The sequence below is a fragment of the Dromiciops gliroides genome, chromosome 1 (genome assembly GCF_019393635.1).
Source record: "Dromiciops gliroides isolate mDroGli1 chromosome 1, mDroGli1.pri, whole genome shotgun sequence".
NCBI classification, from domain to species: domain Eukaryota; kingdom Metazoa; phylum Chordata; class Mammalia; order Microbiotheria; family Microbiotheriidae; genus Dromiciops; species Dromiciops gliroides.
This window is the reverse complement of record NC_057861.1, coordinates 361488515-361502303: the sequence shown is the minus strand read 5'-3', so window position 1 is coordinate 361502303 and position 13789 is coordinate 361488515. Positions and strand designations below refer to the sequence as shown.

Sequence of the window (13789 nt, the reverse complement as noted above, 5' to 3'; positions counted from 1 at the left end):
TTGCATTGTGCCCTGGTCAGACCAAATCTGGAGCATTTTGTTCAGCTCCAACAACCACAGTTTAGGAAAAATAATGTTACACTAGGATTTTGGGTATGAGTTTGAGCAGATCAAAGCTTTTCAAACTGGGGGTCGAATACCCTCATGGGGTTGCAGAACTAAATGTGGGGGTCATGAAAAACTTGGCAACAGTAGAAGGTTATCTATACCTATATACCCAATGTCACATAAAAATTTATCGGGTGAAAAGGAGTCACAAGGGGAAAAAGTTTAAGAAGCCCTGCACTAATAGCTTCTAAGAAAGAACTACAATAATGTTGGAATTTTAGGTAGGTATTTTGCCCTTATGTATTCATTTTCATGAGTATTATTGAGATATGCACTTAAGTGTGTTAAAATGAATATATACTGGGGGCAGCTAGGTGGCGCAGTGGATAAAGCACTGGCTCTGGATTCAGGAGGACCTGAGTTCAAATACAGCCTCAGACCCTTGACACTTACTAGCTGTGTGACCCTGGGCAAGTCACTTAACCCCCATTGCCCCACAAAACAAAACAAAACAAAAAACAAAAACAAAATGAATATATACTTGTCAAATATTTCTTATCTGAATTGAGGATCTTTCTCATGAATAGTTTATTTCTTTCCATAGTCCATCCAGTTCCTGTATCTTAGATAATATACTTGTCTAAATTATTTTTGTTGTAGGTATTTCAGATATTTTTTTTTACCATAGCTGTACCATATAGTTCTTAGGGGATTTCCATTACATAGGTGAAAGAGAAAACAAGCACAGAATGGAGAAGACAGATCCACGTACACATTTGTAGATAGAAGAACATATACGGTATATTCTTTTCCTCACAAGGAGGCTGAATGAAAAGATTTTAGATAGCTACATTCTTTTAGAATTATAAATGATTTTAAGACTACTTATCAACAGTAACACAAAGCGTTACAAGGTATTTCACAACAACTTTGTAATGTAGGTTGTGTATTACTGTCCCGTTTTACACGTGAAAGAAATTAAGGCTCTGAAAGTTTAAACAACCTGCTAACCATTGTAGTAATAGAGTAATAATAGTAGATTAGTAAGTATAGAACCTGGGCTGGAACCCAGCCAACCTAATGCCCTTTCCCCTATACCATGTTTCTTGATAAATTATTCTTGTCACTTTGTAACTGAGAGCTTGATGGGTTTTGTATGTTTGTCTTCTATGAAAAACTGCCAATATGGTGGCAGTTTTTTTTAAAGATATAATTTCTCAAAAGAAGGTCCTGTCCTTGTATCCAAAATTGAATAGCAAGACAAGATAAGTGAAAGAACATGGTGGGGTAAAGTTACATAGCAAAGATTTCCTGAATAAGAATTATGATAGCATTTTGACACTTTACTTGATTAATAGGGTTTGTACACCTGTAATAATGTGTTAATGATGCACATTTCAATAATTTTTCTATCCGTTCATGGCCACTCCTTAGCTATCCATCGGCAGGTTTGGAGGAAACCAAAGCCATTTGTAATCTTCCTGAATGTCTCACCCTTCTTTTAACTAGAACAATATAATTTACCTGGTCTGACTAAGGATATTTGATTTGTTATAGAAATATGTAGAGGTAAAGGATCAGAGGAGTGAAAGGTGGTAACTAGTACTTGTCAATGAGGTCTGCTTGGAAGCACTGGGAACGTCTAGCTCAGAGAAGGGAACACTTTAGGGGAGAGAGTAGCAGCCTTCAGATACGTATAGGGTTGTCATTGTTGTAGAAGGAACAGGCTTGTTCTGTATTGCTTTCGGAAGCAAAACCAATGGGTGGAAGTTACAGGAAACAAAGTTGGACAACAATATAAGAAAGAACTTTCTTCACCAATTAGAGCTTTTGTCTCCTGGGATATTGTGGTCCTGTCCTGGGAGGTCATGAGCTGCTCATTACTGCAGTTATTTGAGAAGAAGCTGAAAGACCATGTATAAGGAATTTCCCTGAAAGGGATTCTTGCATTAGAAAGAAGATTCTGGTTGAGCTCTAAAGTCACTTGCCGTGCCTGCCCACCTTCTCTGACCACCCCATTCCATGGAGATTTCTCCATCCTCCCTCTGTACTGTTTTGATTAGTGGTTCAGGCAGTCTCCATGGATTCAATTATCATGTCTGTGTAGATGATTTTCAGATGTAATTGTCCAGCTATAACCTCTTTCTTAATTTCTGGTTTCACATCTCCAACTGCTTGTTCATCATATCAAACCAGATAGTTCCATTGACTTTTTTGGGGGGTGGGGCAGGGCAGTGAGGGTTAAGTGACTGGCCCAGGGTCACACAGCTGCTAAGTGTCAAGTGTCTGAGGCTGGATTTGAACTCAGGTCCTCTTGAACACAGGGCTCATGCTTTATACACTGTGCCACCTAGCTGCCCCCTCATAGACATTTTATATAGTTATTTCTTGGCGTCCCTGCAGTGTGGAAAATCTGCATAAATTTTTTGACCCTCCCTTCATACAAGAGGAAGTCTGAATTTTTTCTTTTTCTTTTATGGGGTATTTACAGTACTTTGTTGTAAAATGTGGGTTAAGTATTTGGTCATAGGCTGTGTGTTGGCTGCTCTCCTTCATATGTCATCTGTAGCCTCCATAAAAGTCCCCCCAAATTCCCATTTAATTTTTCATGCTGACCTGTGTTAACTATAGGAAGGGATAACTTTTTTCTGTATTCAAAAGTGAACTAATTTTATTTCCCAGAAAACCCGCCCCACTTCCTAGCTTTACTAGTTGGGAGCATTACAATCCTTCTAGACATCCAGCCTCAAAACCTAGGCATCATCCTCAACATCTCACTCTTGTGAACAACACCCTGTATGCTATCAGTTACCCAAACCTGTAGATTCTACCTTGTTAATATCTTAGGGCTAGCTAATTGGTACAGTAGACAGAGTACTGGATCTGGAGTCAGGAACACCTCAGTTACAATCTGGCCTCAGACATTTACCAGCCGGGCAACCTTGGGCAAGTCACTTAACCTCTGTTTGCTTCAGTTTCCTCATATGTAAAATGAAGATACTAATAACACCTACCTTCCAGGGTTGTTATGAAGATCAAACGAGATAAACACAGTGCCTGACATACAGTAGATGCTATATAAACAATAACTATTTTTACTATTATCTCTTATGCCTCCTTCCGTCCTCTGACACTGCCACCACCCTGGTACAGGCCATGATCACCTGACTGAAGGACTGTTATAAAAGCCTTCTTCTGGTTGGTGTCTCACTGCCTCAAGTCTCTTCCCCACTCCATTCCATCTTCTACTCAATGGGCAAATTGATCTTCCTAAGGTATAGGTGTGATGACATCACTCCCCTTTCAGTAAACTCCAGGGACTTCTTATTTCCATCAGAGTGAAATATAAAATCTTCTGGCTTTTAAAGTCCTTTGTAGCCTGACCTTTTTCTACCTTACTTCCCTCCAAGGGCTCTTTGATCACTGGCCACTTTGCTGTTTTAGCATGACTGCCGCTCCCCCCCCCCCCCCCCCCCATGCCTGGAATTGTTTCCTTTCTCATCCATTACCATCTCCTGTCTTCCCAGGCTTCCTTCATGTCCTAACTAAAATCCTATCTTCTTCAGGAAGTCTTCCCCAGTCTTTAATTTTACCATTGTTGATCATCTCCACTTTATCCTGCACATCTCTTTTTTGTACATAGTGGTCTCCTCCTTTAGAGCAGGGAATGTTTTTTGCCTTTCTTTGTGTGCCCAGTACCTGGAACAAAATAGGCATTTAATAAATGTTTGTTGACTTGATTCATAATTCCTATACTTTAACTCTTTTGTTAGCAAGGGCAGTGGTGTGTTTGGGATTCTTCAGCATAAATCCTGGGGACTTATTATTGCTGAAATAATAAGGTTGGACCAACAAGTGTTATCCTGTAGGGAGGCTGGCACTGTGGAGAGAAGGGAAAAAGGGAACAAGTATTTATTAAGCACCTACTATGTGTCAAAGCATTGTGCTAAGAAATTCACACATTATTTCTTTTAGTCCTCACAACAACCCTGGGGGGGGGCTAGGTGCTATTATTATCTTTCTGTTACAGGTGAGGAAACTGAGGCAGGCAAGTTAAATGTCTTGCTCAGAGTGACATAGTGTCTGAAGCTGGATTTGAACTTAGGTATTCCTGATTCCAGGCCCAGCGCTTGGTCGAGTAATAAACATTTAGTCATTTTACTTCAGGTGTCAGAAGTGAGAAGTCCAAGCAGAATTTGATTGAGAAAATATCCAATACTTGGGTAAGACTCCTAACTAGAGCAAATAAGCCTGGTAGAGTGAAGGGATGATATGATTTTACTTAGGAACTGGCACTGGGTATATGGTTGAACAGAGGCAGACAGTCTGAGCAAAGACTGGAGAAACTAAGAGTGGGACAGGGCATGCAGGTACCAGTCATAGGCAAGAGCCTTTTTCATTATCAGAAGACTGGAAGACAATGTTACATGTCCAAGAAGAAGAAGAGTGTTATTCTTAACTGTAGTGATATGCAGTTTATTGCTATATAGGGATCTCAATAGTGTTTTGTTTTGGTTTGGTTTTTTGTTGAGGCAAGGGGGCAGCTAGGTGGCACAGTGGATAGAGCACCGGCCCTGGAGTCAAGAGGACCTGAGTTCAAATCTGACCCCCAGACACTTGACACGTAATAGCTGTGTGACCCTGGACAAGTCACTTAACCCCAATTGCCCACCCCCCACCCCCCCACAAAAATTGCCAACTATTATTATCTCTGGTAAGGATTTTGGAAAAACTTATCAAGTTCCATGTTAGTAATATTCTTTTCATTTTAAAATTACTTATGGTGATATTACTATTATGTAAAGTTTGCCATGTAATAATGATACATAAATCAACAGTGAAGTTCCATTATGAAACACCTTGCCATGCACAGATTTTGATATGTTAATTGCTCAAATCATGTCCCTAAACACATAATCCTGTCTTGAATCATCATTTGCAAAGGGAGACCACCCCATTTCAAAAAAGGAGTTTTTATTCACAAAACAATTCCATAGGGGAAAAAAAGAGATAAACTGTGTAGTATTTAGAAGAACTGGTTATCAGTGCTGTGAACTTAAGTAAAGGGGGAAGAAAAAGTCCCAGAAGGAAACAAAATTTATCATGTTTAGGTCCTAGGCCTGAAGTTGTTTTCTCAAAAGAACACATCAAAGTTTATTGCCCAGATGCTGAGACCATATTCCAAGAACATCTTCAAAATATTTCTCTGATGTTTGCATACCCTGAATTTTACAAGCAAATATATGTTTATTATTTTCAATTATTAGAAATTTGGCCTATAGTGCTACATGAACATTGTGTTAGAGATTATACAACACTTTGAAAAGTCAGAGCACCTGTGTTTTAATCCAATACTGTCAAGGGAGTGGATTTATAGACCTCCAATTTCTATAGTTCCCTGAGGATGGTCGGCATTTAAATTAATATCTGTCAGAAACATCTGATAGTAATTGTCAAAATAGCTCACCTTCCTATCCAAAAGTGTGTTTTTGAGTAGATGCTAATAGTTTCCATGAATATGTTGTAGTGGATAGTCCTGGACTCGGAGTCAGAAAGACATTAGTTTAAGTCCTGCCTGCTGGGTGATACTAGGCAAGTTACTGAACCTCAGTTTCCTTATCTGTAAAACAGGGATAGTAATAGCACTTAATTCACAAGGTTATTGTGCACATTAAATGAACTAATGTATAGAAACATGAAAGTGTTATATAAATGTCAGCTCAAACCCCATGCCAAAGTAGTCCAGAATACCTGGTTACAATGTGAAATCCTTTGATTGTTTTTTGTTGGGGCTTGGGGTTTTGGGGGGTTGTTGTTGTTGTTGTTTTGTTTTGGTGAGGCAATTGGGGTTAAGTGACTTGCCCAGGGTCACACAGCTAGTAAGTGTCAAGTGTCTGAGGTCAAATTTGAACTCAGGTCCTCCTGAATCCAGGACCAGTATTTTATCCACTGTGCCACCTAGTTTGCCCCATTATGTTTTTTTTTAATGATCCAATTAACAACTGTATTGTTCAGATGATTCCCAGTTTACTTTGAAGTTTCTTTACCAGGCCAACTTACTGATGGTTGATAACTAAAAGATCCAATCAATCTTTTCTCCCCAGGTATTCACCTACAAACAGAATACGATTACACAGCAAAAGGTAACAGCTATGCATCCATCAAATGAAGAAGGTGTGGAAAATATGGCGACTTTGATAGACCTCCATGAGGGCTCCATATTGCACAATTTATTCCAGCGATATCAGAAAACTCAAATTTACGTAAGTTCTATCTTAAATTTTTAAGGAAAAAGGGTTAAAATACTAGATCTTAAAATAAGGTTGCTTTATTCTTAAAGTATTTCATACTTTTAAATATTTTTAAAAGGACAGGCAATACAAAAATTATTAATTGGGTTTCCAAGTGTTTGATCAGTTGAAGTTATATAATACAGCCAACTTTTATATAATTTCCTTATTTTTTCATCTTTAGGGTGAGAATTTCCTTAGACTATATAGAATGTCTTGGGTTTAGGAATGCTTTTATCTCCTTTTAGAAATATATTTTTTATTTCACTTTTCCTCACTTGCTTTTTAAAATTAAATTCATTTTTCAATTATCAAATATTTATTCTTTATCTCTTCCATCTTCTCACTGAAAAAAGAAAAGCAAAAACCTTGTAACAGATAATCATAGTGCTTACTTTTTCTAAGAAAGTTATTTGCATTAATTTTCACACTGTGAAATGATAATATTGCCAGGCTCACCTAAATGTTTTCCAAATGTTTTCGAACAGTGATGTCTAGAGAATAAGCTTTGTGATCATTCTATAGTATTTGGATTAGCTGAACTTGGCTTAAGCTAAATTCTGCAAGTGAAAATGTTTTCCATATGCATTTTCATAAAGGTGATGTTTATTTTAAAAATATGACAACTAGGTACCAATTACTATATATCATGTCAGAGGAAACTTGGAAATAAATGCATTGCATATCAGAAGACCTTTCTGTAAACATGGCCTATAAGACATAAAGGGAAATTTTGGTCTTTCTGTTGGAGAATCTCTTTGTGGAGTACAATCTCTGCATCTGTACTTTTCTTGTTTTTAAAGAAAAATATCCTTAAGCTTGCTATATATTCATTTCCAAATTTAATTTTTTAAAAATAAAGATTAGGAGGAAAACCACAGTAAGCAGGTGGAAAAATATATCTTTAGGAGAAAAAAGTTAGTTTTCTTATTTGACTTTGAGAGGACCTGATCAGTAAGCTTCCTAATAAACCGTGTGAATGGCCCTTTTGTTTTTTTCTTCTGTAATAGAGCTCTTCCCCTTTGCCCAAGCAGACTGAGGTAAATGCTCATCTGAAGTTTCTGTGAATTCAATTTGCAGCTCAATTCAGTTAATTATGCCTTTATAGCCTGATTTAAGTCTGGGGGTAATTATATCATTATCTGCAAAGTAGCCACCATTATATCCTCATTAGATTAAATATATTTACAGTGGATGCCAAGGCCTATCAGTCTCTTCACTCATCAGACCTTAAAGTTAGCCAAGAATTCCAGCAGGGAAAGCCATTGTCAAGCGTGAGCTTTGTTTATTTCCCCCTTTCATCTAGAATTTACTAGATTACTGAGGGTCCTTTGCTGCCATCATTTAAAAGGGAAAACTCATCATTAGAAACGTATCAGGGATGATCATGTTTGTTTAGTTTTTTTTTCAATGACACTAAAGTATTTTCTTTACTTCCTGGCTATTGCTGTTGAATATGCTTAGGTAGGATATGTATTTATTAATTAGATTAAATTTCTATTCCATTCTACCAATAGATTCAATTCATTAAACATTTCTTTAGCCAGGCATTGGAGAGAGACAAAGATTGAAAGGCCAGAGTCCCAGCCTTGAAGGGCCTTAGAAATTTTTAGTTCACCAGTACACAGGCTGCTAACAAGTAGGTTTCGATGCCAGGGAAACAATGTTCATGGTACTGTGGCCTAAGAAAGATCCTAAAATCAGTCGTATCTATTATGTGTCAAATACATGCCAACTGCTATGCTGAGAACTGAAGTTCCTCAAGAAGACCATGTTCTGCTAGTGAGGAATGAACACATTCAGATATATACGAAATATATGCAAAAGCAATTTTGATGGGAAGGGCACAAAACACCTGGAAAGACCTCACACAGAAGGTGGTACTTTGATGGAATCTTAAAGGGGAGCTGGGGAACACCAAGGTGCATAGATAGTTGAGAGAGCATTTCAGACATGAGAGACAGAGCCTTTGCAGAGGCAGGGACAGGAGACGCAATGTTGTTATATTCTGAGTAGCCCAGTTCAGTTGGACCATAGAGCATGAGAGGGGGAGTAGCTTGGAAACAGATTGTGAAGAAGTTAAATGCCAAAAGTGCCATTTGCATGAATTTGTGAAGTAGCATTTATTAAATACTAACTGTGCTAAGTACTAACTAGGGATATAAATAGAAAAGTGAGACAGTCTTTACTCTCAGGGAGCTCACATTCTAATTGGGGGAGACAACACATAAGAATGTTCAGCTGCAGAGTGGATGGAAAGACTAGCAGGACTGTAGCACATGTCAGATAGCAGGGCTTTGGAATCTGGTGGACATAGTAACAAGATAAATGGTAATAATAGCTAATAGCTGGGTAGCACACACAATGGATAGAGTGCCGGGCCTGGAATCAGGAAGATTCATCTTCCTGAGTTGAAATCTGGCTTCAGACATTTTCTAGTTGTGTGATCCTGAGCAAGTCACTTCGCCGTATTTGCCTCAGTTCCTCATCTGTAAAACTAGCTACCCGGGGAAGCTAGGTGGCACAGTAGATAGAGCACCGGCCCTGGAGTCAGTAGAACCTGAGTTCAAATTCAGCCTCAGACACTTAACACTTACTAGCTGTGTGACCCTAGGCAAGTCACTTAACCCCAATTGCCTCATTAAAAAAAAAAAAAGAAAAAAACTAGCTACCTAAGGAAATGGCTAACCACTTGAATATCTTTGCCATGAAAACCCCAAATGGGGTCATGAAGACTTGGACATGACTGAAAAACAACTGAACAGCAGCAGCTGACATTCATATAGCTCTTACATGTGCCAGGTGTTGTACTAAGCACTTTACTATTGTTATCTCAGTTGATCTTCACAACAACCCTATTATTATTTTCTCCATTTTCCAAATGAGGAAACTGTGATAAATGGGATAAGTGACTTGCCCAGTGTCACATAGTAGTCAGTGTCTGTGGCCATATTTGAACTCAGGTCTTCCTGACTCCAGACTTCTCACTCTATCTATATACACTGTACCAGCTAGCTGCCAGCTTCCAACCAGGGAATGCCTAATTGTCTTCGATTTTACCAGAAGGATTGTCATTAATGACTTCTTGCTTATCAAAGGACTATCAACAGCCATGTCTGCTTTCCAAGTTGAAGGTAGCAGGGGAAGGGGAAGAAGCATAGTTGAATGACTCATGATTATTAGGAAGGGAAAAATGGGCCCAAGGGTTCCAGAACAGGGGCTTTGGAAAGGAGATTAATGTAGGGGGTCAGTAACCAGCCAAGTAGGTGAAAGGAAAAGAGAACATTGGCAATAAAGTTGGGTGCCCAGTTGATGGGATCTGAATGGTGAGTAGACTAGGCCAAGAAAAGGAAACCTTCTCCTTTTACCTCTCCTACATGACTGGGCAGAGTAGAGGTTTGCCGCTTGTTGCAACATGGAGCTAGAGGAAAGGAAGGGATGGTTTGAGCCAGCAGAGATTATAGAAGAAAGGAAATACCTGAGTGGATCCCAAAGCATAAGATGTTGAGTTGGTTTGCAGGCCCTGGCAGAGTGTGGAGAGGGGTGCTGAGTGAATACTTTAGGGATTAGTATTTTTCACTGTTAATTCATAAAACTTTATTTTCTCAGCTTCTTCCTTTCTTCTGCTCTGGAAAAAGTTGCTCTACCTCAGGTGTGTAATTCCTCTCTTGGGGTTTATTTACACTGGAGAGAATATGTAGTTTTTCCATCTTGTTGGCTCTGTGACTAAAAACTGCCCCCTGCAATATTTCTTTGTTTCTATTTTGTTGTTGTTGTTTTTTTAAATATAGGGCAATGAGAGTTAAGTGACTTGCCTAGGGTCACACAGCTAGCAAGTGTCTGAGGCTGAATTTGAACTCAGGTCCTCCTGAATCCAGGGCTGGTGCTTTATCTACTGCGCCATCTAGCTGCCCCCTGCAATATTTCTAACAGTTATTGAAGTGTACTACAATATTTCTAAATTTCTTTGGAATAATAGCAATTCTTTAAAACAGAGAATTAAGAATACAGCAAAGGAAAGTTAAAAACTGAAGTATATAGCATGAAATCTAGCACTCAACTGACAGAACAAACCAAGGGTGGGAGAAACAGCTCAATCCAGGTTCCTTTGGTTATGGTTAGATGTTTTCTGAGTCAGCCTGCTGTCAGCAGAAGTACACCTACATGATCATGCTGTCACAAAATTAAGTGATAACAAAATTATCAGTTGTCCCAAGTAATTAACACACAACTCTAGCAAAGTCAGAGGAAAACAGAATGTACATTGTCTCTGAAACCAAGAGGGAAGACAATAGCTAGAGGAGTGGTTAACCACCTCAGATGACACAGAGTTGTTATAGAGTTTGAAAACCAAGGGATGACTCAGTGAGCCACAGTGACCTTTGAGAAAGCAGTTTCTTTTATTTTTTTCATTTTCAATATTTAGAATTTTATTTTCCCAAATTACATGTAAAATTAAAATTTTGACATTTTTGGGGGTGGCAGGGCGGGGCAATGAGGGTCAAGTGACTTGCCCAGGGTCACACAGCTAGTAAGTGTCAAGTGCCTGAGACTGGATTTTGAACCCAGGTCCTCCAGAATCCAGGGCTGGCACTTTATCCACTTCAACACCTAGCTGCCCAAGAAGGCAGTTTCAATAAAGTGGTGCAGGGGCAGCTAGGTGGCGCAGTGGATAGAGCACCGGCCTTGGAGTCAGGAGTACCTGAGTTCAAATCCGGCCTCAGACACTTAACACTTACTAGCTGTGTGACCCTGGGCAAGTCACTTAACCCCAATTGCCTCACTTAAAAAAAATTAAAATAAAAAAAAATCAATAAAGTGGTGCGAAGTCAGAAAGGTTGACAAAATCCTGATATCAGGTAGTAGAAGCACTGATTATAGATAACTTTTCAACAATTCACCAATGTAAAAGAGGAAGTAAGTGGAGAAGGATGGAATCGGAAGTTTTTAGGATTAGGAAGTAGTAGGTTTTGTAGTAATTTTAAGTATGAGATAGTAAGATCTGGACCATGGTGGTAGATGTCAGTGAAATGGAAAAGAGAGATATCAGCCATCTTGAAAACTAGATGTTGTATTTGGTGACTAGAGAGGGATGAGCCAAAGATGACTCCTCAAATTTTGAGACTAAGCAATTGGAAAATGTTAGGGCAAATTAATTCAGTAGTATAGAAAAGAGTACATAATTCAGCAAGCACTTATTAAGTGTAAGTCACTGATATAAAGACAGAAATGAAACAGTTTTGCCCTTCAGAGAGCATATACTCTGTTTGGGGGTGGCAGAGGCAGGCACAACATGTACACAAATTAGTCTAGTACTAGAAAAGTGAGGCAAGAAGAGAGTACTAAGAGCTTGCCTGATGGGAGGCGAAGAATGAGAAATTTAATTGGAGTCTGGCTTTGGACTGACCTGTCCCACTAAGATTCTCCAGCACCCACAATCCTATCTCTAGTGGGCTGACAAGAGTTGGATGAAATTTTTGAATATCTACAAGCTTTCCATGTATGCAGAAGAAGGGTCAATAGCAGCTTTTTTTAAAAAAATTATTTTAAAAAAAGACATGTCCTAGAGCAATTTAGTGGAAAGTATCCCTCTTGGGTGAATTATAGTTAAGCTTAGTGTACGTAAAAGAGACTCTCCCAGCCTTTGAGGAGTGACTCTAAACCACATCACTGGACATGCTGCTGGGTACAGCACAGTTGACTTGAAATTATGGTGTTGAAGTTGACCCCAGAGGAAACGACTTCTGTTCCACCCTGTCAGTTGGTTAAGTTGTTGGTCTAACCCAACAAACAGAACAGAAAGCAGTTAAGTAAACTGGAATTTAAGAACTGAGCTTGTGTCTAAAAATAAAGTGTTTGGTCAAGTAGGAATTTATTCACCTCAGCATTTTTAGGTGTCAAAAGTTTGAAAGGTGAATTGAAATGACCCCCTCAGAGGGTCCCACTTTGAATTTTAGGATGGTTATGAACACGCTGGTGAAATTTACTGTTTTGGATATGTAGCCTTAAATCTGTGTTTCATTTCCCATGCAGTTTTCCAAGCTGAGTTTTTCCAGAGAGGCCTTTCTTCTCATTTTTTTTCCCTTTCCAATGGAAGTGCCAAGGAGTGGTGTCCATCAGGTTCTTTCACAGATGGGCTAAAGGCTATCAAAAGGTCAGATAGTTACTTCAACTTGGCATGTGGTCAGCTGTGAGGGAAGAGTAATAAAATATGGTTATAAGGGGTTGGTTTTTTGTTTTTGTTTTTTTTTGGTTTGGGGTGTTGTTTTTTTAAAATCTGAAATCAAGACACAGGCACTGCCAGAAAATGATTGTAACCATCTGTCAGACTATATGTATTTTTAAACTTCACCAAACATTTATTCCCCTGAGCAGCCACTTGTGCACCATCAGTTTAAGATGATGGTGATCAGGAACTCCGTTATCATGATTTCCCCATTCCCCTTTTTCCCTCTCCCCTTCCTCTTTTCTCACTGCCTCCTCTTGCCTTCTTTCCCTCTCTATTCTTCCTCTCTCAAATTTAGTCAAATGGGAAAGTTATTTTTAAAAGTCTTTCAAAGATTCAAATTTCTTAACCATGTTAATAACTCAATAATCTTTTGAGATCCAGTTATATGTATGGGAAAAAGAATACTTTTTATAAATGACTATCTTTGTTAAACATTTTAATTGAATGGTAATCTTATTTGGTTTTTAAATTTCATAAAGTTTATCATCGTCTCATTATAACACAGATTGTTATTTAATGGCTAAAAGGCCAAATCATGTGTCCCATCAGCTATATTCAGTATGTACCTCTGTGTGTGTGTGTGCATGTGTGTGTGTGTGTTTGTGTGTCTGTGTTCTTATGATTATCTTTTAGTAGCTGTCAGTACTACCCTTCAGCATCATTATTTATTAAGAAACTCCATTCAGTTCATATGATATACAGAAGGAGTTCCTGGCTATATTTGTGTCATGGATCCCTCTGACAGTGTGGTGAAACCTTCTCAGAATAATATTTTTACATGCACAAAATAAAATGCATGAGATTATAAAGGAAACAATTCTATTGAACTATAGTTATCAAAGTATAAATTTGTAAAGTTCACAAATCCCAGGGTAAGAACACCTGGTATAGGGGAAGTGATAGATGAAGCAACCCTTTTCATGCTTCTGTCTGTATTGATGTTTGAAGTGGAATTTGAATCTGGGCAATTTAAATAATTAGACTAGGATTTCTTTTGCTGGCCTGTATTAAAATACTGAAATCATTTTAAGTCATTTAATTTCATCATTAAATACCAAATGGTGCTATACTGAAGCTTTGCATCCAATCTTCAGGTAATTGCTAAAGGAATTACATAGTCAACATGTGATATTGAAAAGAGAGAGCTCTTGATTTTATTTCCAGCACGTACTAGCTATTTGACATATTGGGCAAGTCACCTACATATACAAGCCCTGGGTTC

The 13789-nt window shown here is 38.5% G+C and overlaps 1 protein-coding gene across 1 annotated transcript in view; it reads left to right on the top strand.

Annotated features, from left to right (window-relative positions):
- MYO10 (myosin X) overlaps positions 1 to 13789 on the top strand; it is a 246035-nt gene that overhangs the window by 102532 nt on the left and 129714 nt on the right. The window contains exon 3 of the mRNA XM_043971604.1: positions 6153 to 6311. Coding sequence (XP_043827539.1) covers positions 6153 to 6311 — 159 coding nt within the window. The remainder of the gene's footprint in view (positions 1 to 6152; positions 6312 to 13789) is intronic.